At 37.1% G+C, this 26,576-nt stretch overlaps 1 protein-coding gene across 1 annotated transcript; it reads left to right on the top strand.

Moving 5' to 3' along the window:
- Nucleotides 1-26,239, top strand: arhgap20 (Rho GTPase activating protein 20). Its single transcript, XM_047803641.1, has 15 exons — nt 1-440; nt 3,934-4,019; nt 7,975-8,145; nt 10,025-10,174; nt 11,752-11,793; nt 11,932-12,016; nt 12,118-12,192; nt 13,775-13,841; nt 14,736-14,924; nt 15,083-15,264; nt 16,589-16,753; nt 18,059-18,174; nt 18,283-18,472; nt 20,046-20,151; nt 20,243-26,239. The coding sequence occupies exons 1-15, from the start codon at nt 345-347 to the stop codon at nt 21,913-21,915; spliced, it is 3,393 nt and encodes a 1,130-aa protein (XP_047659597.1). The 5' UTR covers nt 1-344; the 3' UTR covers nt 21,916-26,239.
- The last annotated feature ends 337 nt before the right edge of the window (nt 26,240-26,576 follow it).

The following is a 26,576-nucleotide window of genomic DNA, read 5'->3' as shown; positions in this document are numbered from 1 at the left end:
TGTCTTTTGATGCCCACCTGCTGTTTAGAATTAAGCCAGCGGGCTTTAGGACCCGGAGCAGCGGCTCTTGTGTACAGATCAATGTGCTGCTTTGAGCTGAATAAAAGTTGTGCTGGATTCAGGCTGTTAATACACAGCTCAGGTCGTGTGTCCTTTCAGTGGATATTACAAGCTCTGGACTATAGTCATTACCCATTTAACGCTATTCATTTCTCCCTTCCACTATAAAATGATTGAGAGATATGTTCTGAATTTAGGTTACGTGCTAATATGAGTGCATGGAACAACTTTGCGCACAGGGGTTCACTTGTCTTGGATCGGTCCAACCACCTGTAAGCGTCTGAATGGAAAGTATGTCACCGCAGCAGCACGTAAACATCAGCCAGAGCCGCTCTTCATCACTCACTGAGGAGATGTGCGCGCATCTGGATACCAAGCGGGTACGCGCAAACATTTCTCTTATTCCTCCATACAAACAAACAAGCCTGGGATTTAATCTTGTTTATTACTAATCTGTATTTCCTGAGAATACTTTTAGTTTCGAGTAACTATAGATAACGAGGCGACAGTGTTGATAAACCAGTGTGTGCCTAATTACGCACCTTCTCGCCGTGATTGTTGCCTACAGTTATTCCCTCTCTAATGAATAGTGTTTATGTTAATAGTGGGTAGTGAGGAAGGGAAAATTCTTGCTCTGCAGATGTGCAATTTGTTCAGGATTGCTGTGTGCTTGCAGATGTTTCTGCATTGGAAGAAGCTGTCCGGTTTATTTGGCTTTTACTTTGCGCAGCAGCCCTTTTCCCATTTTTTTTTTCTTCAATCCTTTTTTCCAATAAGACGCTTTGACATATAAAGGATACATTACGTTATACTTTGGATATTTTGCATGCACTTGCAATTTTATATTAGCCTGGACACCTAAAAACAGTCACTACTGTGATTGCTGTATTTTCGGGATGACAGGAGCATTTAAATGCAGTTTAGAATGAGGTGGAAAAGTCTTGCACCGTGGTCTGAGAGCTGGCGTCTGAACGGCGCTGAAGTTAGCAGTAATTCCATGTTTATGCGGAGTTATTTCAGGGAACCCTCTCCAGCTTGGGATGCCAGTGGTTAGACCATCCTGTTTGTCATCCCTGGTTTCATGTGTTTGGATTTCCCTATGTGATTTGTCTCACTTCAGCATGTATAGCTTTTTTTTCTGCTTTTCAGCTTGGCCAAGATCTTTGGTTTTGTTTGTCTACTCATGAAATTCCTGTTCCTCATTTTGTTTGACAGCTAAGTCCCTATAATATGAGCAGGTCAATGTGTCATGTATGTTGTTAGAAGAAGAACTTTCCATTTTTTATTAGATTATATTGTTTTTTTATACTTTATTTTTAGTTAATCTCTTGACTCTACATTTATAGATTCATGACTAGTGTTTGTACCAATTCTGAATATGAGCACATACACAAGCCCTTAGATTTTGTTGACATTCTCTCTCTCTCTCTCTCTCTCTCTCTCTCTCTCTCTCTCTCTCTCTCTCTCTCTCTCTCTCTCTCTCTCTCTCTCTCTCTCTCTCTCTGTGTGTGTGTGTGTGTGTGTGTGTGTGTGTGTGTGTGTGTGTGTGTGTTTGTTGTGGCTCACTTATCATACACATCATATAATATGCCTATATTTCCACCTATATTTGAATTCACATGTAAGTTACTTGTACCAAAGTCAACTAAAAGTGAGTCTCAATTAGAAATGACCTTTGCTTAGAAAGCAGGTTAGCAGGTTTGCGTTGATGGATCACAGAATAAAATTTTGCAAAGTATGATAGATGTGTTTGATTTGACAGCTTCATGTGACAGACCTTGCCTTAAATGACGCAGTGGACAAACACAAAGGTAAATTTGTGGAGGGGTGTGGAGGGGTGTGGTGAGGTGGCGTTGTTTTGGGTTTTTTGGAAGGACAAGTTGAGCATTGGACAGTGTATCACTTAAACTCTATGTGCTGCAGGTTTCCTGTGGATAATGGAAATTGTTTGTTTCTCACAATCAGATGCTGGAACGTTGTACACTTCCTGACATATTCAATGGAATGTTGTCCTAACTTTATCTCTTATTTGAAGACACGGCTGGGAAAAATTTTTATTACTTAGTAAAAATTAAGTACAGTTTTTTTGTATGTTTTTATTTGACAGCTACAGTACGCTTTTTAGATTCACTTTTATCTGGACCGCTGGAAGCGAACGGAAGATTTAACCGTTTAATAATATAAACCCAAAATCTGGAAACAGATTGTGGATATAAATCAGCAAAACCCAGCATGCTTAGGACATGCTTAGTATGTTAGTCAAATGTCCATATCAGCCAGGCATGCTGCTTTAACCGTAATCAATCAGATCGTTCGCTGCTGATTAGTTCATATATCCTTGTAAGTAAGTTATAAATATTTTAGGAAATAAATATTTCAGGAATAATGAATAATCACCCTAAAGCTATTAGATCATCCTCATGTATAATACAGGTATGTAATTATTAATTTAAGTGCACATATGGGACTAATGGAATCAGTTTAATGACAGAGTTTTTTAATGAAAGGAAAGGGGATGTATTACTATGCTGTAATGCAAGTGGTAACGAAAGCTAATGAAACTAAAAAAGAGGAAACTGCTTGACTGCTTTTTGTAGTCAGCACCTTTTTCATGTGTGTGTTCTTCAGATTCTTACAAATGTTATTATTCTAATTTCTTTGCTCAGGCTATGGCTTCCATAGCTATTATACCTTGACCTTCTGAAACGATTAGAGCTCTTGACTTTACAAAAGACACTCTGTTGTCTTGCCAATACTTGGAGTGAGTGAATTGCTTCTTACTCATCTTGAGTCCGCTTGAAGGATTTTAGTTGTTTTTTCCCCCAGAAACACTTATTCTATGATGAGGTTTGTGCACTTTGATCCAAAATCCATCACATACATTACATTTGTTCTTGTATTTATAAATTACAAGGTCCCTATAACAGAACTTTTAAACAAAAATATTGCAAAACTGAATAGTGCAAACAGAAAAGAAAATATAGGTTTGTTGATTTGGGCTCTAAATGGAAAACATTGTGTAATATGCACTGAAATTACCGATTGTACAGTATGTACTACTTACGTTAAATAGATTGAAACAATAACCAAGATTTTTATCTCCATTTGGTATCACTGACATCTGTAATTCACTATCAACAGTGACTAAGGAAGTGGATGTGAAACACCAAAAGTGGTTTATTTACTGTGTCATCCTGATAACCCATGCACACAACTGCTTTTGCTAAAAAGTCTAAGCACCCTAAGCACACACATTGTCTAATCGAGGCACAAATTACACAAAAAGAAAGACTTTTTTTTATTTCCAGAAAGAAAGGATTTCATAAGAAACACAGCATGAAGCACATTAATGCTAGTAACACATTACATTTTATCATTCTTATCATCGTTACAGATGTTGTCAATGATTATTTATCCCAAATATCACACCCGAGTACAGTTTAATGTCAGCCATATTTGATGTCGAGATAATTTCACTACACTGTGAGTTATCGGAAGTATTCCAGCTATAACATATAATACATGTATCGCTATAAATATAATGATGTGTTCATGTTTCTAGAAATCTCTCTAAACACTAGATGGAATTCATCTTTATTTGCTTTAATCAAATAGATTTGTTCGTCAAGTTAAATAGAGCAGTTTTGCTGTAGAATGTTATGCAATAGACTCCTTCGAAACATTTAATGATTTAGTTTGATTCTAAATCGGTATGAATTCTAAAGAGTGAGAGATATTTTGGTGGATCTCAGATGAAGAAAGACAAGTGCAGTGCATTTTTTACTTCTATTGTATTTACTTGCTGATAAATAATTAAAATGAATTGTGCGGACCTGTAAAGTAACAATCAGGATTTTGTTTTCTTCTTCTCAGAGGACGAAGGCCCTGTCTTGTCGCAGGCAGTCTGCTCCTTCCTTGGTCATCAGCAAAGCACTAACTAGATCCAGAACAATATCCAGGTATGGAATCTGTGTGCCGTATTCAGAGTTGGCAACTCGAGGTCAAAGATTGTGTCAATATTTACGCAAGGAAGTCTCTCATATTCACAGTCGTGTTAAGTTGGTCCTTAAGTTGATTTTCTGGGCAGTTCAGTCAGATTACTAACACGACTTGATACTAACGATCATGATAACACGATACTGGTCCATGCTTCTGATCTTGCCAGAGTTGAGGTGCCTGATATGAGATTCTAAGTTACATAAAAGCAAGCAACAATTTAAAAATTATAATTAAATAAATAAATAAAAAATTTAATAGACTATTATGATTGTCTATAAACAGGAAGATATACTGTAAAGCATTCAAATAAACATCAAATAGGAGTCCGTTATATTGCAGCCTAAATATTTCTAATTATCTCATTAATCACTATATTTTATTTTATTCTGCAGCTTATACAATAGCAGCTGATATAATGCAGCCTAAATATTTCTAATTAATCACTATATTTCATTATATTTTAACAATATACCTTCCACTCTCATTATTCTGCAGCTTATACAATAGCAGCTGATCCAGAGGATCCTGGTATTATCCTAATGTTTGCACAGGACGATGATTTTATTTCAATATCTTAACTCATTAAATGAATTAAAACTGATTTTAGTGTTTCGTGCTCTCCTGTTAAAGGAAATGCGCTCAAAGTTTAAACCCCCACTATCATCATTATCTACCACAGCTAAACAGCTTAACATGCAAGATACATAAATAAAGTTTTCTGGGTAAAACATCTTCCGCTAAAATATAACAAGTAGGTACAAGGTATATTTCCACAACTGAGTGCATGTTTCATGAAGGTTTGTACCGAAGTTTTGAGAAATCTTTGTTTTCCATGGAAAAATGTTTCACTGTGTTAATAAGTTTGACCCAGATACCTTGATCTGCATCAAAATGAGGGGCTGTTATTTTTTGGTGTAAAAAAAAAAGGCAAAACCTTTTTCTTGGACAAATATATGGCAAATATTTTATCCAAATGCCAATGGGAATCCCGTTTAATGTTGGTAGATGGTAAATACCATAGCAGTTTGCAATAGTCATTTCCTAATCCAGATATTAAACTTACTGACATTTGAGATAGTGATGATGGGAAGTTATGTCTCATTCAGAGGAAGCCATGAAGAGATAGCAGAAACCCTTCTGCCCTCAGAGACGAAAGACTGTCTTCACCAAATGTATATCATCCAATCAATCAAAAGAACTTTGCAGTGTTCTAATATAATCTCCTTAATTCAGTACCTTCGGTTCTCTTCTAAGTGCTTTTGGTCTATTCTAGGCAACCTACAGGGCTGAAGGTTCGATTCCCTTTACTGCACTGTGTGGGTGGGGTTTACAGGTTTTCTCCATGCATTGAGGGTTTCCTGCAGGTCCCCTTGTTTCCACCCCAGTCCAAAAAAGACATTCCAGTCTCGGTTAGGGGACTCCTTGGATGGGGTGCCAACACTATTTCTGGGCACAATCACACACACAGACGCAGACGCTACTAAGGCAACCTAGAGATGGCAGTCAGCCTACAATGAATGTCTTTTTTGGACTGAAAACCTGTAAACCCCACCCACACAGTGCAGTAGAGGGAATCGAACCTTCAGCCCTGTAGGTTGCCCCCTATATTACATTAAATTACATTATGTCTACAAAGTTTATTCTTTAGTGCTTCTTCGTCTTTTCTATTTGTGTTGCTTGAACTGGCCGTTCATTTCATGAGACGACATTAAGATTTAAACAAAAAATCTGATTCCTTGAATTCTAGCACACCGCTATCCATGATAAACTGGATTTGAATGACCTTCATTTGCATGTTTGGCTTTGATAGTTTATAATGCGATATTATGATTATGCAGCATGATGGTGCATTGGGAGATTTTGCCTCTTTCTACCCCCAGGCGCCCCAGTCACTGAGTTCAGTTTACTGCCTGTGTGATGTTTAACATATTCTTCCGTATGTCTGTCTGAGATTCCTGCAGTTTCTCTAGTCTCCTTCTACCTCCTTATAACATGCCAGAAGGTTGATTGTCTGTGCTAAATGTAGTATATCACATCACCTTACTCCTTGTGTTCCCGGGTTAGGCTCTAAGTTCACTGTGACCCTGATCAGGATAAAGTGCTTACTGATGATGAATGTATAAATGATATCATTTTAATCTTTGCATAAGAACATCCTTCTTTAGAGCAACAGTACGTTTGATTTTACTGTTTAGAAAATTATAGGAAAACAAATGAACAAACACTTTTTATTAATCATTATTTATTTAATAAGTAGGGTTTTTTTGTCTATTTTTTTTTCCCAAAATCTTTCCATTTTTTTCCCCAATTGTTTTGAAGTTATCTCTTGTGAAAGATGTCGATTGATGGACTACATGTTGCTAACATTATTCAGCTACTGTACCTTACATTTATTCGTTGAACAGATGCTTTTATCCAATGTGTCTTACAAATGAGGAAATACAAGCTAAGCGATCTATCAGACACAGGACGATACAAGCAGTGCTACTATGCAGTACAAGTGCATAGTGTCGAGGTGAGAGAGAGAGGTGGTTGTTTTTGAGTGGATACAAGTTAAGGTTAAGGCTTAGATAAATGTTCATGGAAGAGATAGGTCTGCTTTTTGAAGACTTGACAGATGTTGCTGTCCAGATTGAGGTTGGAAGCGAGTCAGTTTGAAGGTTCTGGAAAGGATCTTTGTGACTCACTGAGTCAGCACTAGCAGGCATTGGTTGTTAACTGAACATAGATGTGTGCGGGTCATGATAGTGGTCTTGGAGATATCAATCATTCTTTTTAATTAGTACCATATTTGAGTCTCTGTTTGAATTATGGCTATATATATATATATATTGTATGGAAAACCCTTTGTTTGTTTGTTTTTTTTTGTTTTTTCAAAAAATCAGAAACAAGGTAAAAAAAAACCTTTATTGATAATGAACTTGAAACAGTATTGCTGTCAAGAAACTAAGTTACATTCTCATTCGTGTCCTAGAATGACTTGATCAGCATTTTCAGCAGTAGTTAAGCTCCTCAGAAGGATAATTCTAGAGGATATAAATGCTAAATATAGTCCTTAGGCCTTTACAAACTGGTAGAGAATAACATTGTTAAAGCAGCACTGGATGTTTAGTCACTGGTTCACACATACGAATGACCCCGTGAGCACACGCTTACCCTGCTGATGGTGTGAATCATTTGTTGTTGTTGTTTACTGAGATGTCAATGCAGGGGGAAATTGTGTAAGCTCATATAGCCATTTTTATAGGTTGAGTCATGTAAACCAGTGCTCTGAATCTGGTGGGATAAACTCTAAAACAGACCTGGAACTAAATTATTAATTAACTGAGGACGATTACTGACTCCTAATTTAGATTGACCAAAGCTGTAATCTGGATTTGTAAACATGTTTACCGGCTACAAACTACACCCACATGAGCTTGCTTCTAAAACCCCTATTTAGATACTCTGCTTGTTGTAAATGAAAATATGTTTTGAGTGAAGCGTTTGTGCCGTAGTCATCCGATTCAAGGTACGGCGTTAAGTGGAAGTGAGATTCTATGTAGATTTTTTTTTTTTTTAAAGAAATACAGTGAGTCATGTGTCAATATTACCTGTAGGTTGAACCGACTGGCACATAAAAGAGCGAGACAGCAGAAATGTAGTCTGTAATCTGTGTAATACGTTTTCAAGCACATTAAATCGAGATAGAAATGTTTGCGTACCATTGAATCGAGATTTAATTATTATTAATAATAATTAGATTCCAACAGACAAACAAATAAATAAATGATGTAACAAATTTTGACTTCAACCAAGTGTGATTGCATTACCATTTTATCCCTCTTTATAGCCCTCTTCCATAACTTTACTTAATTGAAACGCACAATTTACATATTTTGCCAAAATATTTTTATTACTCTCTTTGTTTTTCAGGGATAACAGTCTCTCTCCTGTCAGCCCGGAGACATGCCTACTGGTGCAATCGTATCTTAATCCTTCAAGGATGTTTATTAGTCATGCATACGTCCAGCTAAAGACTGGTCTGCAGACCCAGGAGAGGCACATTTTCCTTTTCACTGACATCATACTCATCAGCAAAGCCAAGTAAGACATGTATGAAGGGAAGATCCCAATGTACCATTTGTTACTGTTGGTGCTGTTTTTTGTTGTGTTTTATTTGTTCAATTCTTAGGAAGTCAAGAAGATACTGTATATGGGGAAATGTGTGTTTTAGGGTAGGACAAGAATGTGATCGAGGAAGTGAATGATCAAAAACGTTACTTAGCTTTCATCCAGCTTTAGCCCATATTGAGCCTGTTCTTACTCTGTAGAAAGTGAGAAGAGAAACATTGACATTGACATGTTTATGTAAAATAGAACAAGCAAACCAAAAGGAACAAAGCAAGAAAATATCTTGAAAAAGCAATTAAAACTCAATTAATCAGCAGCTTAGCTTGCATTTATTTGCTATTTTAAAAATCTTTCTTTCCTAGTTATTGCTCTCCATATCACAGGGAGTAGACCACTTGAGCAAATGCGTTAACTGAAATACCCATGTATGGGAGTTACCAATGAGTGCTTTAATGGTGGGAAGAATTGGGCCATTCCTCCACCCTTTTTTCCCCTTGTTTAATTGCGTCTCATAGGATCATGTGGCCCACATCCTCCTTCCTTTTCCTGTAATGTTTCACATAGCCAGAGGGTCCTTCTCAGTAATTACCACCCAAAGCGCCAATTAATTCGATCTAAGGCAGAGCTTGGCATCAAAGCCACTATAACCACAGTGTGTTGGAAGTGAAAAGCGTATAAATCCAAACGTTCTCGAAATGTTGACCTATCATTATTGTCAGATCGGATCATGCGGTTCTGACTTATATTTAATACCTCACGGATAATCCTATTTCACGTGCTAGTAAATGGTTCTCGGTTTGATTGTGAACACTTGTAAGTAATATTAATAATCACGGTGACAACAAATGAGTTTCCTCATAGTCAAGTCAAAGGTTTTGAAATTTAATATCAAACACCAGTCAGTCCTAATATCAATGCTGTAAATGAAAAAAAAAAATATATATGTTATTTCATATTTGCAGAAATAGCAGAATTTAGTCATCTTTGTAAAGACTTTTTTTCAGACTTTCCTGAATACAAACTGTCCTTCTCAAAGTGCATCTATTGTTTGGTTCAAATTTGAACAGTGTGAGAATTTATGGGAGAAAATTTGCGTGAAGCTATTGAAAGCAAAGTCATTTTATTTCTCCTTATTATTGTTTTATTTGACAGATCAGATGCAGGCAAGCTCAAAATCAAAACTAAAAACGACTGTAAAATAAAGAGGTAAAACCCATTTGTGTTTGGTTTTACCCATTTGGTAGCAAGGAAGTTTCATTATCAGTCATCTTTGCCACTGCAACTGCAGCTGAACGAGACATTGCATTTTGAATGTTTGCACAGCGTACTGACTCATTCTTCTTTTATTCTAGCCTCATACAGTAATTACTAACTTGAAAGATGTCAAACTAAAGCGACTTTAATAATGATTTCACAATGATTAAGCGTAAGATAGACTTGAATATGCATGTAGGGTGGGTATAAATTTAAGCGTGCATTAAAATTGGGAGCTAAAAGTTTGAACTGACTGAGCATGTGTTAGGACATACGCTTTTATTGGTCATTACCAAACTGTGCATAACATTTGCCCAACACCCACGACAAATGGTTGTTTTTTTTTTTGCACACGACATGAGCAATGTTATCAACATCGTCAGTAGGCGGATCAGCTACAGTAAATTTCCCCTAAGCGTGGATGAGTGTGTGAAAATGTTTGTGCATTATGTGTTACCGCTTTTTTTAAAAATAAATAAATAAATAAATAAATAAATAAATAAATGACTGAATGTCTAGCATGGTACTTTAAATACTATCTTTAAATATTATGTGATGTTTTATGAACATTTGAATATATGTGATGTTTTATGAACAGATCTTCAACCAACTTTAAGCTGAAGGCACAGACACGAGTTTCAGAAATGTGGACAGCAAACTGCATGGAAGAAGTGTGCGAAGGGAGTACATGTCTTGACAAAAGCTTTGTAATGGGTTGGCCAACCTGCAACTGTGTAGCCACTTTTAGGTACAGCATGTACTTTATTATCTACCGCTCATAATATATCGACTGAACACACAGCCTATGTCTAATCTCCTGCATTGGACTACATTTATGTTTCTGGCATTTGGATGTGGTAGTTCAGCGGTTAAGGTGTTGGGCACTGATCAGAAGGTCTGGGTTCGAACCCCAGGTCCACCGAGCTGCCACTGCCACTTAACGCTCAGTTGTAAGTCACTCTGGATAAGGGTGTCTACTAAATGCCGTAAATGTAAATGGCAGACATCCTTATCCAGAATATTCATATAATTTATATAGCTGAGCAACTGAGGGTTAAGGGCCTTGCTCAGGGGCAGCTTGATGGCCTGGGAACTTGAACTCACGACTTTCTGATCAGCACCTTAACCACTAAGCTACCACTCACTACAGATCAGACGTTTGTGAGTTCAAATCCCAGGTCCGCCAAGCTGCTACTGCTGGACACCTGAGCATGGCACTTAACCCTCAATTGCTTGAATGCATAAAATGAGATAATAATGTCAGTCGCTCTGGATAAGGCTGTCTGCCAAACGCCAGAATTGTAAAAGTAAGCCATCCGTCTGTTTTATTACTTTTTATTTTATTATTTATGTCTGTTTATTTTATCCATTTATGTATGTTTAACATATCGATCAGGTGTCTGAATAAGACTATGAAAATGATTTACACTCAAAAAAGTAGATGTCAGGCATGGGCAGAGGTTTGATATAAGTGCAGATTTTTAAATAAAGTCGATAGACAAGCAAAGCATTGTTGAAGTAGTCTATGTGAAATTTAATACAGATCTCAAACAGGGTTAATACCAGAAAGTACAAAAGTAACAAAACATATACATTACTAGTAAAGTGCTAGGATCAAGTCAATGCAAAGCTTTCGGGAAAGCCTGGTTTATTTATAAGGAGCATGCTTATGGGGAACATTTGTGATTAGAAGTTCAGGGAATTAAAGTGAGGTAGTGAGTCCTGTGACTCATTTTTGAATGAGCGTTCTGAGAAATTGGCTTTGTGTTGATACAAGGAATAGACTCTATAGCTTTTATTTACTGTCTCTCTGTGCCAAAATTACTGTAAGTAGCTTAGTTAATGTATTTCCAGTGCTTTCTACTGAGCGATATAGTATATATTTATGAGAATAAACAAAGTGAAAAAGGTAAAAAGTATTTAGACACCACAAATGACAAACATTTGTGCGATCCGTTTCTTGGCCAATAAAATTCAATTCTTCTCTAGTATGTCTTTTTGGGGGTAGTTTTGCTGTTGCCTCCCAGGTGCAACTGTATTTGCACGTACTGTAATCTAGTGAAAGTGGCAGATTCACAATCAATTATACTTCATTAAACAGATTGACATATCAACGGTGTTATACTCTGATGAGTAAGTGTTCCAGAGAAATATATACATATATAATATAGAAGAGTTTCTCTCAGAATAACTCTGCAACTGATTAACCCTTGAAGGATGTGGGGTGATAGGAACAATGACCATTTTAAAGCATGACCGACGCACCTTACGTGATGGCTCTCTAGCGGCTTTTGATGATGAAAATGTTTGTTCTTCGCTCCATAGCTCAGTTGAACAGAAGGAGAGATGGCTTTACCTTATAAAAAGGTACAGTGGAATCACATGGAATCTGCAAATACCACAACATTCCTTCTGTCTTTTAATAGATTAACGTTTCCCTGTTTTTCTTGAAAGTGTACACATTTCTATTGAATTCATTATGTCTATGCCCTTAATTCTCTACAGTCGAATAAAAGAGGAGAAGGAGAAAGATAATCCAAAAACAATCCCCCTTAAAGTGCATGCCAAGGACATGGGGAACTTTTTATATGTAAGTTCTCTTACACACATTCTTTTATAAATCTTTTTTAATATCTTTTTCTCAGTATTTGAGTATGTTGCTAATCAAAATCTGATGCTCTTATCATTTAGACAACCATTGCTGTGAGCAATTCTGACAGTGCCAATGAAGTTATTCGTCTCGCACTGCAGCAGTTTGGGATTGTGGTAAGTTTCTTTACATTGTGTCTTCAGAGTTTCAGTTATTTACATAAATTCATGCAGAGCTCCTCTTAATATACGGACGTACGTGCTGTGCGTAAAGCTATCCTGAGAAACGGAGGCATAGAGAATTTTTATGTTCTCCTTAGGCAACGGTGACTGCACAGACACCTACTTAATCAAATCAAGACACCTCTAACAGTACACAAAATTCCAGTGCACTTTATTTAACTATTAGTCATTAGTTAGTTATTCAGTCAAAGTTCCTGTCAAAAGACAAAACATGTCCTCATTTGGTTCTTTGTATAAGTTAGTTGTGGAACCTGGGGCACAACTTCTTAACAAATGGCCTATGGTCCACACAACACTGTATCAGGGCTGTCAAGTGTCACGCATTGAGAGTGACAGTCACACATTGAGAGTGACAGTCACGCATTTCGGTCTTTTGTCACGCTCTCCCGCCACACACAAAAAAAAAACACATCGTTTTTCTCACAAAGAAAAACTTTTTGACTATTTATGATATATTTAATAAGCCGCAGCGCCCAAAATGTACCAGTCCGCACCGCTGTCTCTATGGAACCGGGCAGGAATCAAGCACGTCTCAGTTCTTAGTCGAGTCTGACACTTATCAGCCAATCAAAAAAAGAGGCTACACAACAGCCAATCAGAAAATAGCACTATCTGGGTAAGATTTACAGCAACAAACAATGAAAAAAAAACATTCATTAGCGAGGGTATTTTCGATGGTCGGTTTGAACAAAACCTCAAAACTAAACAATCGTGACCCTAAAAATGTCAGGGCTTGAGCAGAACTGCTTTAAATGGAAGCAACATCACAAATGATAAAGGAGTCCAAAAAGGCAACAAACACTTAAAATAAACAATACCAGTCATAATCTCTCTCTCTCTCTCTCTCTCTCTCTCTCTCTCTCTCTCTCTCTCTCTCTCTCTCTCTCTCTCTCTCTCTCTCTCTCTCTCACTCTCTCTCTCTCACTCACTCTCTCTCTCTCTCTCTCTCTCTCTCTCACACACACACACACACACACACACACACACACACACACACACACACACACACACACACACACACACACACACACACAAATTAATAAATGGAAACTAAACAAATACTTTGTATCTGGTTAAATAGCAGTCAGTGATTTATTTATTTATGCATTCATTCATTCATTCATTTTGTTTGTTTGGTTGTTTGTTTTGTTTTTTTGGTGGGGGGAGGGGGGTTTGGAGATGTCACGCTTGCCTGTCTTCAAAACTTGAGAGCCCTGTTGTATGCTGACTTGTTCTTTTTTTTTTTTTTTGTATCTGTTCTACAGTGTATTGTTTTGTTTGTCTTCACTGTCTTGTCTTGCACTCTTTGCACACGGTTGCACACAATGCACTTTATGCAGCAGATAACTTATTTTTTAGCCCTTAGCTTCATATTGTTTTGTGCAGGTCTGTGTTTTTTTTAGCACCAGGGTCCAGGGTGAACATAGTTTCATTTATCAGTTATATATGGTCAAAATGACAATAGAAGCTCCTTGATTTGAAACCGTTTTTTTATGTATTTATCTTTGGCCTACAGGGTTGTGTGAAGGACTTCCAGTTGTGGGTGAGTTCCAGAAAAGACAATGCTCCTTACCCTCTTATTGGTGAGTTTTCTATAACTAATGAAAATTGTTATTATAACGTCAAACTGCAGACATAAAAAGCATTTGTAATATGATTTTTTTTTATCATCTGTAAAACAATACTTACATAATTCATATGCACTGGTGGACCATTTTAAAAATTCCTGTTCACATGCTTATTTGTAATATTATTCAATCAGCCAATCATGTGACAGTAGCACTACAGAAGTTAAAATAGAAATGAACATTGTTTGGTCTTCTAATGCCTGGTTTCTTTACTTACTGTAGCTTCAGACTGAAACCCTGCGTGGTAGCATGGTGTGCATTCTGTCAGCTTGAACCAATCTGACCATGCTACTCAACTCATTTTCAGCAACAGAACTGCAGCTCATTGGATGTCTTTGTTTTTTGCATCATTTTTTTGTAAACTCGATCAGATCATTTTCCATTTTCTGATGTTTGATGTAAACATTAACTGATTTTATGCACCATGCTACTGCCACAAGGTTGGCTGGCTGATCGCATAATTGCACGAATGAACGGGGGTACAGATGTTCCTAGTGGCTGTTCAGTGTAGATACATGAATTCACACTTAAACATGTACTGTACAGTATGTTCAGTATTCACGTACCTTACTGAATACATAATGCATTGCTGAAGTAAGTCCAAACAACAACAAACAGAATATTTTTTTTCCACAAAAACAATAAAAGAAAACAAGCGTACAGTAAAATAACTGTATAGAGGAGATTGATTATTATGAAAGAGACAAATGGCTTTACAAATATATGACTATTGAGAGATGTCATGATGCAGTGTTTGTCATTGTAGTGAGTAGAAAGTAGAGGTATTCCTTCTAAAATGTAGTGAGTAAAAATTTAAAGTACTTTGTTCCTTCTCAATTCTGTGTACAGGTCATGAGTTTCCTTTCAGTATACAGATGAGCCATTTAAGAGAGCCTTTAGATGAAACTGGTGAAAATAGTGATGAAGTAACTCCACCTGAAAGACAAATGGAGTTACTTCTTGAGCAGTTGCAGACAGACAGTCAGTGCCAGTTCATCCTGAGGCCAAGTCGGGTCGCTGTGGGCCACTCTTTTGTTGGTAAATATCTTCCTAACTTTTTTTATACAAAGATAACTGGAAATATGTTCAGTAAAAGCTTTATTTTACCTTCATATTAAATGTGATTAAATAAATACATGACTTGATATATAGAAGAATTCTACTTAATATCCACGTTTATCTTCTCAAAACCTAAGTTGATCCAGACCAGAAGCCGTTCAAAAGACGGCGGTCACTCATCAACTGGGCTTTTTGGCGTGGTTCGTCCAATCAGCTGGATGATCCTCCATTATCACCTCTACTACCCACAACTGATAAGCTCTTTGGCTTGCCCCTCAGCATGGTATGCAAGGATAACAGCCTTCCCAAACCAATAATGGTGAGTGTAGGAATCATACTCCTAATGTTCAGACACACAAACTCCAGGCATGCAATAAATCTTTGAAAATCTGCCAAATTTATACATTTATAGTTCACTAGGCATTTATTAGTAGAATTTAAAAATGTAGAAGCTCACTATTTATTAACAGCAAGAGAATTGTACTATGGGTAATTACCTATAAAGCCTACTGAAAAAAATGCTTTTTCTAATAATAATAATAATTTTCTACCTTCTGAAACACTATAGATTATAATAATGTAATATAATAAACTATAGTGTTTCAGAAGTTATTGTATTTTTTATTTGTATTGTATTTATTGTACCTTTTCAGTATTTACCCATTGTACAATTCCCTTGCTGTTGACAAATAGTAAGCTTCTCCATGTTAAATCCTACTAATGAATGTCTAGTGAACTAAAGGCAAAAATCTGGCAGATTATTATTATTATTATTATTATTATTATTATTATTATTATTATTATTATTATTATTATTATTATTATTATTATTATTATTTATTATTATCAACCTTAACATTTTTCTTTTCACGGTTGGTGCAAAAATAAAAATATTTGCTGCATGTAATAGTTATTAGTTATAAAATTATAGATTCATTAATATGTAAATGCACTAAAATGAAAAAAAAACAATGTGTTTAAATGCACTTTTTAATACTGTATGACTGCCAAATAAGAAATTTCTGTCAGTGTGTATGAAGACCTGGTTCCTTGCATGTGGAGCACAATACCATGAACTGTAAGGAATAATTTCTGATGATGAGTAAAACTAGTGAAATTAATTGAACTTTAATACAGTATTTGTCACGGTGGAGTAAGTTCCACTTGAATAAAACAATAGCCGAAACAATCATGCATTAGAACATGCAGTTCATGAAGGTTAGAGACATGTTATTGTCTGAGTCATTTTGTTTATCCGAGTATTGAGAGATTCTGTGGTATAATCAAACAAACAAAGAAGACTACATTTAGCTACAGATTGTTTAATGATTATTAAAAGATAACGGTAACTCTTAAAAGCTATTTTAATGTAAATACATGAGTCTATTTTTTATTTTATTTTTTTATCAAAAGTCGTACCTCTACTGAATTAGTCGAATCGGTTGTGTATTAACACTGATGAACTGTTAGAATGTATGTGATTACATGAATACATGAATGTGACCATTGATAAGCATTTGATATACAGCTGTTGGAATGACAGTTCTCAGGACAAGGTAATGGGAATTCCTTTCCACATCTGGAATTTTCAGTAAATAATACAATCCATAATGTATATCAGATTTTATTTTCTCTCTCTACAGGACATGCTAGTGTTTCTGTTCCAAGAGGGGCCGTTTACAAGGGGAATTTTCCGACGCTCTGCTGGGGCCAAAGCCTGCAGGGAGCTGAGAGACAAACTGGACTCAGGAATCCAGGTTGTCCCGATGAGCCGACAGTCTATCTTTGTAATTGCTGCTGTACTGAAGGTAAGTGTTGTCGCATGCTGTGATGCATCAATATGCAACACAATATAAAACTTGATCTCACCAGGTTTCAAGAACTGAGTCACTTTATTTTGCAACTTGGCTGCTAATCATGGCACTCTTAGTTAATTTTAAGTCACTTCTGTGTAGTTAATTGTCTGCTAGCTGTTGTGAGCCAGACTCAGATATGCTAACCAAACGATGAGCTCTTTTGGCTTTGTAGAAAGTCACTTGTAATAGCAAGCAGATAATACTTATGAAATAAAATGCAGTGAATAACATTGAATTTAGAACAGAACAGGGGCATGGAAGCCTTTATTATCACCACATATACATTACAGCACAGTGGAATTATTTTCTTCACGTACCCCAACCACAGAGTGCAGGGGCAGCTACAAGGAAGGACAAATGGTGAAACAGTGACCGGCTCATTGATACAATTGGGGAGTGAAGTCTAGCCTGTGTGGTGCAATCCTATAGTATTGCAACTTAACACACCTAGCACACAAATCACAAATTAACTGCTGCAAAAGCTGGTTATGATAGTAGGGTTTCAAAACACACAGTGCATCGCAGCTTCCTGTTTATGAGGCTGCATAGACTGGTCAGAGTGCCCATCCTGACCCCTGTCCACCACTGAAAGCACCTACAATGGGCACATGACTATCAAAACTGGACCACTGTATAGTGGAGGAAAGTGGTCTGGTCTGATGAATCATGTTTTATTTCATATCATGTGGATGGCAGGGTGTGTTTTCCCATGTTGCTTTCATGGGAAAGAGATGGCACCAGAGAAAGCAAGCCAGTAGATCCAGTGTGATGACATGTACCACCTAAAAAGTGTTGCAGACCAAGTTTACTTCTTCATGGTTCAAGGAATAATTTGAGGTACATGACAAAATGTACAAGTTGTTAACTTTGCCTCCAAATCTGATCAAGCATCTGTGGATGTTCTGTACAAACAAGTCCAATTCCTAGAAGCCTCATTTCAGAATTTTTTATGTTTAGATGTTTTTTAAGCATCTACATTTATATATGCTATATATAATATTAGGGTGGTTGTGGCTCAAGCGGTAAAGTCTCTGGGTTGTTGATCAGGATTCCAACCCTGGCATTGCCAAGATGTCACTGTTGGGCCCTTGAGCAAGACCCTTAACCCTTGCTCTAAATAAATAAACTTTGTTTATATAAAAGCAATCTAAAACTACAGCTTTTCACTGTAGACAACATTCAATTGACCTGCATCTGTTTATCTGTAACCTCTTTGCAAGTCAAAAGCTAATCTAACTTTATGTGTACATAATCTAGGACTTCCTGCGCAGCATCCCAGGCAGCCTTCTGTTGTCAGATCTATATGAGAAGTGGATGGCCACCATGGATTTCTCTGACAAAGCCGAGGACAGTCAAATAAAGGCCATTCAGAGGTACTTTATACAACGTTTGAATTAGGAATCTAACATATCAGTCAGAAATCCAGCAGTAATTTATTGAAAGAGCTTGTTGATTTATTTATTTTTTGTCCTATTTTTCAGTTTGGTGATGTGTCTTCCGTCTGAGAACATCCTACTCTTAAAGCACGTATTGGCAGTACTCTACAACATTCAACTCCATGCTGAAGACAACCAGATGAATGCCATTAATCTGGCCATATGCATTTCTCCCAGCTTGCTCTGGTCTCCAGCTCCTAGCACCCCAGAGATGGAAGGAGAAGGTACCAAAAAGGTTGGTTTCACCCATTTCACCGATTCAGATCCGTTCAGCACAAGATTTTATTTAACATAAGACGTTATTCCTGAAAGTGAGTGTCATTTTTAAAATTTAGAGGAATTCCATAGTCTTTGAAATTCCCATATTCTTATCTTTTTCTTATTGAATGACCAATTAGTTATTGGATTAATAACTATTACGGGATTGTATCTGTGGCATAACATACACAACATACACATTCATAGTCTCTTACACCTCACGTAAGGGTAGTCTTTCACACGTTCTGTTTTGGGTTTGAAGATGTTTTTGAGTTCATTGGGAAATATTTCAAGCATTTCCTCTAGATTCTTGAGGTCAGTGTGATTCTCTCATTATCTTGCTATGATGGAGCTCTCGAGTCATGCAGCTTGTTTGGATATGCTTGTGGCAGCCTGTGTGTTGCCATCCTGGCCCCAAAAATGTAGATTTCAACATTCCCTAACAACACTGATCTTGTCAATGTTGGCTTAAAGTCTGCCAAAGTAAACCACTGCAATCTCAAACTAAACAGAATTTGTTTGTGTAGGATTTATACTAGTAGTAATGACTTTTTTTTGCTGAGGGGATCATAAGAACATTGGTATTTTACCCTGCGGTTCTTCTCTGTCTCTGTCACTTTCTTGTGTACTATTACACACTCAGTATTAAACTTGTGCCTAGATTTTTAGAACAAATTTTTGACACTTGCAAAAATAGATATATTTTTACTGGATAAGATACCGTATAATGTAGTGATTGTGTCTATTTCATAATCACTACCAATAAAACGTCATGTTTAGATGTTACATTGTATTGTATATCTATGCTATGACCGTGTATGTTTAATTTTGTTTAATAAAGAGGAGCCGGTAAATAACAGATATATAAACAATGCTGGCATTTATATATAAAAGAACGTTCAGTTTCATAGTGGCATATGTGAGGCACATGCAAGACATGTACTGTAGGTCTTTGAATATAATCGCAGTTACTGCACAAAATTGCACTATTATGATGTTCATAAAAAGTCAACAGTCCAAAAAGTCCATATTTAACTGTCCCAAATGAATGTATTCCTTAGTTTATTAATCACATTTTATTGACAACCAGCTCCTACAGTGAGAAATAGGATTAACCAGTAGATACCAGTAGATTCTTGCTTTTTCCATTTTTGTTTAAAAATCATCTATATCTATACACTCTGATTAGGGATATTGAGGTGACAGCTGATCAAGTGCAGAAGGGTTGCTGCAGAAGGAAAAAAGTATGCTAGATCTGGTTTTACAAGATAAAGATTACTCTTACTTTTACTTTAAATCATTTTTAGTGGCCCTGCCAGAAAGATATTTTAAAGGAAATTTACAGTATTTGGCTTGGTGGATTAGCTTCGCTAAATTGCCTAATATATGAGTTTGTGAGTTGTTCCCTGGTCCCTTCTATGGAATATTCCTAGCTTATGCTCAGTTTTCCCAAAAGGCTCTGGGTCCACTGGCACCCTGCCTGAGATAAAGCAGTTACGGTAGACAAATGAATAATTAAATTCATCCATTCAATTCTTGTTTTGTTTCAGGTCTGTGACTTGGCAAAGGTTATGATTGAAAAGTGCATGGCGATAATGGAAGAAGATGTGACCACACTATTCGATGGATTGCCTCTGAGCTGCAGTCATGGATCAGGTAATGAATCCTCATTCTTTTGCTATTTATATATATCTATATTACTCAAAATTGATTTTCTCAAACTGAACTCTTTTCCCTTTCCATGCAGATGTGTCCTCTTATCAGATGACCGACTCGTCCTATGACAGCCTTGAGAATGAGCTGAATGACGACTCTGGATCGCTTTTCCAGCCCATGCAGAGATCACGAAGCAAGCCAGACAGTCGCAGCTATGACTCAGTCCTCACACTGAGTGACTGTGACCTGGATCAAACTGATATTGACCCAGACATCACTATAAACACACACCTTTTACTCCCGTCAGTAGCCTGCCCAGTAAAAGCATCCACGGCAGTGAGTCCATCCACTCCTCACCTGCATTCTCCATGTAAGGAATCTTCTTTCCCTAAGAGTATTCGTCAGCTGAGACGTTCCTCTGAGCCTGCCATTTGGAATTCCTCATCATCTTTAATCAAGCACCTAGAAGGGCGAAAGAGCAGTTACGAATGTGTGACAAACAAAGGCAAAAGTGATGTAGATGTAGATCTTGTTGATTTAAACACCTTGAGGCTGGAGAAGAAGTGTGATTCTATTCAGAGGAATCAGAATGAGACGAATGCCCCTCAACAAACGAAAGAGAAACTGAAACCATCACCTCTGCATCTAGATAGCAGCTGCGTAAATCCCTCTTCCCTTGTGGCTTCACCAATATATTCTTCAGTGAGCTCTCTGGACAGTGCTTCCTCTCAGTACTCTGCTGACTTCAACAAGCATTGCCCTCATATAGTAGGTAGCTTTAAGTCATCAGTGAAATCTTCTCTCAGGCTCGCTGGCATTGCGTCTGAAAGTTCTCCGGTTTCAATCATACCTCCAATGGAATATCCGCCTAAAGAGAAATTAGACTGGAGCCAGCTGAGGAGCAGTCATGGGCTACATCCAAATACCTGGCTTAGGAAAGAAAACAGACTTTCCCTGTCTAAAGGCAAAGATAGCATGGATGACAAGGACAATGGTGATCCACTACTCCATTCTGAAAATTTCCATACCAAGGAGAGGAAAGCTCAAGAACCAAGTGTTCCATCTGCTAGGTCAAGATCAACCAGCCCTAATTGCTCTGAAGAACCCTTGCACGAAACACAGCATTGCAGTTCAGTTTTTTCCTTTGCATTCGAAAAAACACTAACAGTGAAAGAACTGAGAGAGATTCACAACCAGGCATGTTCACAGAGTAAACAAACTCCGGCACAGAAGTACTCTAAGAAAAACACACCAGGTGGTAATACTAGCAGTTTTCCACAGTCTGTGTTCTATGGCCAAAGTGTTCGTCGCTTGGCCTTGTACAGAAAGAAATCTTACTCACTTATTCCTGTCGAGGAGAAGTCCCCTGTCCCTCATTTCCTTCAACGTCGATCATCTGAACCTGGAGAGAATTGTCTCGGGCTGGATAGGGAGACGGTAAAGAATTTGGAAGATATCCACAGGCAGGCTGTACGAAAACAAGACACATATTCTGACACCCATACTAATAAACCTGAAGTGTCTGACCTGGAGAAAGATGATAAGTCTGGTAAACCCCGTGTTGGCCTGTCACCTGCTGCCACAAAGGCTGTGAGAAACTACTTCTTTTGGCAAGGAGGTGAAGATACTGAGAGCAATCTAAAGAAGAGCCAGGAAGTAGCATTGGCTGTTGTCCATGGCAAGCGGGAGTGGATGAGGAGGTGCAGTGACACGCAGCTTGAAGACTTTGAAAAAATGCTTTTTTCAGAGGAGTCTTATGTCTAACTTCTTGGGTTCTAATGCAGTATTTCCCAAGTTCAGTCCAAGTATAGTTATCCCTGGTCTAAACATCTGATTCAGTATATTTGTCCATTTGGTGTGTTAGACTAAATAATAAGAACATAAAGTGTGTAGGGTACTTTACGGCTAGATCAGGAAAACACATCTCTAAATACAGTCAGCTCCAGAATTAATGGTGCCTTGGGTAAAGATGGGTATAAAAGGTTATGAAAAATGGTCTGTGTGGTTAATTAGATTAATCTTTTTACTTTGTCTGTAAGGGATCACAATTATGTTTTGCCCCTAAGCACAGTGAAGAGGTTAGAGAGGCAAAAATGGATCACAGTTGGAGATCTGCAGAAGACAGCTGCATTTTGGAGTTACCACGTTTTCAAATCTACAATTAGAAACCACTTCCATGCCAACAAACTCTGTGGAAGGCGTGCCAGCAGAAAAACTTTTCTTTCATCTGACCACAAAAGTAAGTGCCTGGAGATTTCTGGATGGTACTGGAACTTTGACTGGAACTTATGTTCTAGGGTAAGATGAGACAAAATGTATTATGATGTTGCCAAAATATATTGTCAACTAATATTCAAGGTGGGTTTTGCGTAAAAAGAGGTTTCCCCAGTGTTAGATACTGTATGATGGCCGATCTGTGGGGTTTTAGAGCTGGTTTTCATCCTAAGGCCCTGAGAATCTTATTAGCATTCAGCCTCATAAACTCCATGAAGTATTGAAAGATTTTGAATTAACATATGACTGACTTTCCCCGGAAGTTACAACTGGGTCTTGTTTGGATCTCCGACAGTGAAGGACTAGGATCTGAAACATGCATCTAAAACCATACAAAACTGGTGAAATTGCCAAATAATCAAGCGTTTATTTTGTCCATACAAATCACCAGATCTAAATGCAAGTCAAATGGACAGTCAATATAAGGAGCCATAGGAGTATCTGGAGAGATTTATTATTGAGGGGAGCTTTTTATATTACTTTCTGTATATTCTCCAAAGTTTATAGGAGGTGACTAAGTGCTTAGTTTTGTTGGCAAAAAGGAGCGCAATACAAAATGCAGGGTGACAATAACTGTGATAAAGTTATTTTATTTAATTTTTTTTTTTAATCTCAAGGGTTTTCAATTACCTTTTTTTAAAAACCCATATCTAAAGGGTGCCAATAATTCTGGTATGATTGTATTAATAAGGCTTTGAAATATCTGGCCTGTCGTATATGCTTACTTTGTCTATCATGCCGTAAATTTAATTCTTTAAAAATTGAATTAAATGTAAAAGGGCTTAGTTAGAAGCTATTGTAATTTTCTGTAAAAACCTATAAGATTTTTGATTATTATATCAATCCAAGAAATGCAGTGAAGTGCAATGACATCAGGTTTATGTATCATCTTACCAATTAAATATTTGATTTAAGTTGAGGTAAGTAAAATAAATCTATAGATTATGTAAACAGGGACAATAGGATGACTTATGTGGCAGAAAGACCTTAACCAATAGTATGTAAAGATCTTTAAAGGGAATTATTAAATCGATTATTTAGGTTACATTATACTCTACTCTGACTCTACTCTATCATTTTATTATATTAAAATAAGTAGTATGCTTGCTATTGCAAAGCGCAAATACATGCAGATATGTAATTAGTTGTCAATAACGTGTAAGAAAATTTCCTGGCTACAAAAAAAAAATGTTGACGCCTGAGGTTCTGCTTTGGTAGGTGCTTTTTATTTGGTGTCAGTGAGAATTCTTGCTTATTTAATAAGATTAAGACAGTGGGACAAATTCCTGATATGAATTTGCTACTGTATGGATTTTTGTTTTAAATATAAATAAGGCCTATTTATGTGCAGTAAGAGAATAGCACATCTGTAAGCCATGTTTGTATGCTGTAGACATAGTGTATATTTCTAAGAATCTAAACAGTAATGTCTTAAGTATATTTTCTTTTCTTTTATGATATATATATATATTCAGATATTTTTTTCCAGTGACGTTGCTGCCAGTTCTTTATACTCATATTATCTTATGGCTGGAGTTTGGCTCTTTTTGCGATCAGGGATGCTTTAAATTGTGAACTCAAATCCACACACCCCATAAAACATTTATTTTATAAACATAATAGAACTATTTATATAAGGGAAATGATTTAGATATTTACAGTAATATTGTGATAGTTTGTTGGAGCCTTAAAGTTTTTTTTTGTTTTTTTTTATCCCTGACAGAAGACAGAGGTTTAAATTTACGTTTTATATATATAGACCAGCTTATTTCAGATTTTTTTGAGGTTTGAATTAAATCTGTGTGAGCTGACAAACCAAGAGTAAGAATGCCATAAAATTCGATAGCTTTGTATTGTAATTTGTGCCACTAAGAAATATGAGGACACCACAGGGCTATGATTCACAGAGCCCACTTCTGGAGCTGCTGCCTTTTAGGATGGTGATTATAGAGAATGTGGTAGCAGCCATAAAATACTGTACCTCTATGTACACCACTGTATTAGAAACACCTGCTTATTTATGGAGCTTTTCAATCGGCCAATCGTGTCGCAGCAGCACAATGCATACAATCACGCAGATACAGGTCAAGAATGTCAGTTAATGTTTACATCAAACATCAGAATGAAGAAAATGGGGATCTCTGTGACTCCAAGGATGGTTGTTGGTGCCAGATGAGTTGGTTTGCGTTCATCAGACCCTGTTGATCTCCAGGCAATTTCACGCACAACAAGTATCTCGGGTTTATACAGAATGGTGCAAAAAAAAACCAAATAAATATCTTGCCTATAGAGGGTCTGCAGGCTTTATTTGAGAGAACAGAGGAGAAGCTGGTCTGAGCTGAGTGGTCAATAGTAACTCGAATAATCAGTTTTAACAACCGTATTGAGCAGAAAAGTACTTCAGCACATCAAACCTTGTGGTAAATGAACTAGAACAGCAGAAGACCACATCAGGTTCTATTTATTTCAACCAAGAACAAGAATGGGTACAGATTCAAGATGGAAAGTTGAAGATGTGGGGAAAAAAATCCCTTGTCTGTAAGCCTGTGTCTATATTAGCCTTAGATCTTTTTTCTTGGCTCACAGCAATGAAACCCTGAAATGCTGTCTACTACTGTTGTAGCTTACAGTATCTACCTGAAAGAGATGCTTTTCTTCTCCACACGGTTGTACAGAGTGATTGTATATTACTGATCCTTCTGGGCGGTTTGAACCATTTAGGCCATTTCCCTCTGATCTCTCGCATCGACAAGGCAACATTATCCTGCGTAACTCAAGGGTGGGCGTGTGTGTGTGTGTGTGTGTGTGTGTGTGTGTGTGTGTGTGTGTGTGTGTGTGTGAAATTCTTTCTCAAACTCTTCTTACTCAAACCAGCCCATCCATGCTATGGGGTCAAAGTCACATAGATCAGCCAGCATTTTTCTTCATACTGATATTTGGTGAACTGAAACTCTTGACCTGTATCTATATGGTGTTTTTGTCCTTTTTTTTTTGTTTTTTTTTTTCACTGCTGCCACACTGGTTAGCTAACTGCATGAATGTGGAGGTGTACAGATGTTCTAAATAAATTGGACAGTGAGTGTATGTTTTTATTTGTTTATATAAGTTAAATTGTGACTTAAGGCTCGTAATGCATTTTTGTACATGCCTGTGTTGCTGCTGTCTTAAACCATTTCCTATTACAAAAGTGCTTGTGTGTTGTGGTTTGTATATTTCCAAATATTAGCTTCGATTATGTATATGATGAGTCCCCATTAACTCCATCCTTAAAAGAAAATGGATTTCTAATGGTAACGAAATATAAAAGTACCACGAAAATCTGTCAGAAATTTTTTTTTACTTCTAGACACTTTACCCCCCCTCCTTTTTTTTTTTAAATGGATATAACTGTCCTTTAAAGGAAACACTTCAACAACCTTCTCGAATACTTGAGACTCTGCCAAATTCCATCTTACCTAACTAACCTGCTGCTGAACCTTTGAACCGGCCAGATGAGACACTCGCCGTGAAGCTTTGTCAAAATATTTGTGGTGATGCAGTAGACATATGTCCTTAACAAGCCTTAAACATTTTCCACTTGAACATTTCACACCATGGAAGCAGTCTCTGTGCTGAGCGAGATGTTAAGTTTAACCGTTAGAGTCAGAACATGTTACAAAAATCTTCATGTTTAGGGGTCGTCCCTTTATCTAAAGTGACTCATGAGCAAAGTGTAATAAGGGTCTTGATCAAGGTCTGCTCTGAAATCCTGAAAACTCACATGAGTTAAAAAATATCTGCTTCTCATGTCAAACATTTAGACCTTTGTGAAAATTGCTAACGCTCCACTAAGCTCCTTCACCCCCAGCGCCGTATGCATTCATGAAAAACATACATACCATTTCTATTAAGTTACTGGAATCTTCTGTACCACTGTTTAGCCTATTACTGTCAGACATGTGTTTTAATATTGATCGTTCTCAAGATATATTAAGTCAAACAGTGATCCTAACACGAGGACAGGACCTAACACGTAATAATTTCTAATCAGCAAATCCCCTTTTCAAGCTGTCAGCAGTTTCCGGTTCCAAGCTGTTCTGAACATCCAGCAGCGTTCACCTGCCTGTGTTAACGCATTAACATCTAAGCTTGCCTTCAAAGCTGACATTTTC

The sequence above is a fragment of the Tachysurus fulvidraco genome, chromosome 18, assembly GCF_022655615.1.
Source record: "Tachysurus fulvidraco isolate hzauxx_2018 chromosome 18, HZAU_PFXX_2.0, whole genome shotgun sequence".
NCBI lineage: Eukaryota > Metazoa > Chordata > Actinopteri > Siluriformes > Bagridae > Tachysurus > Tachysurus fulvidraco.
The sequence above is the reverse complement of the archived record's forward strand: the minus strand, read 5'-3'. Positions and strand labels throughout refer to the sequence as shown.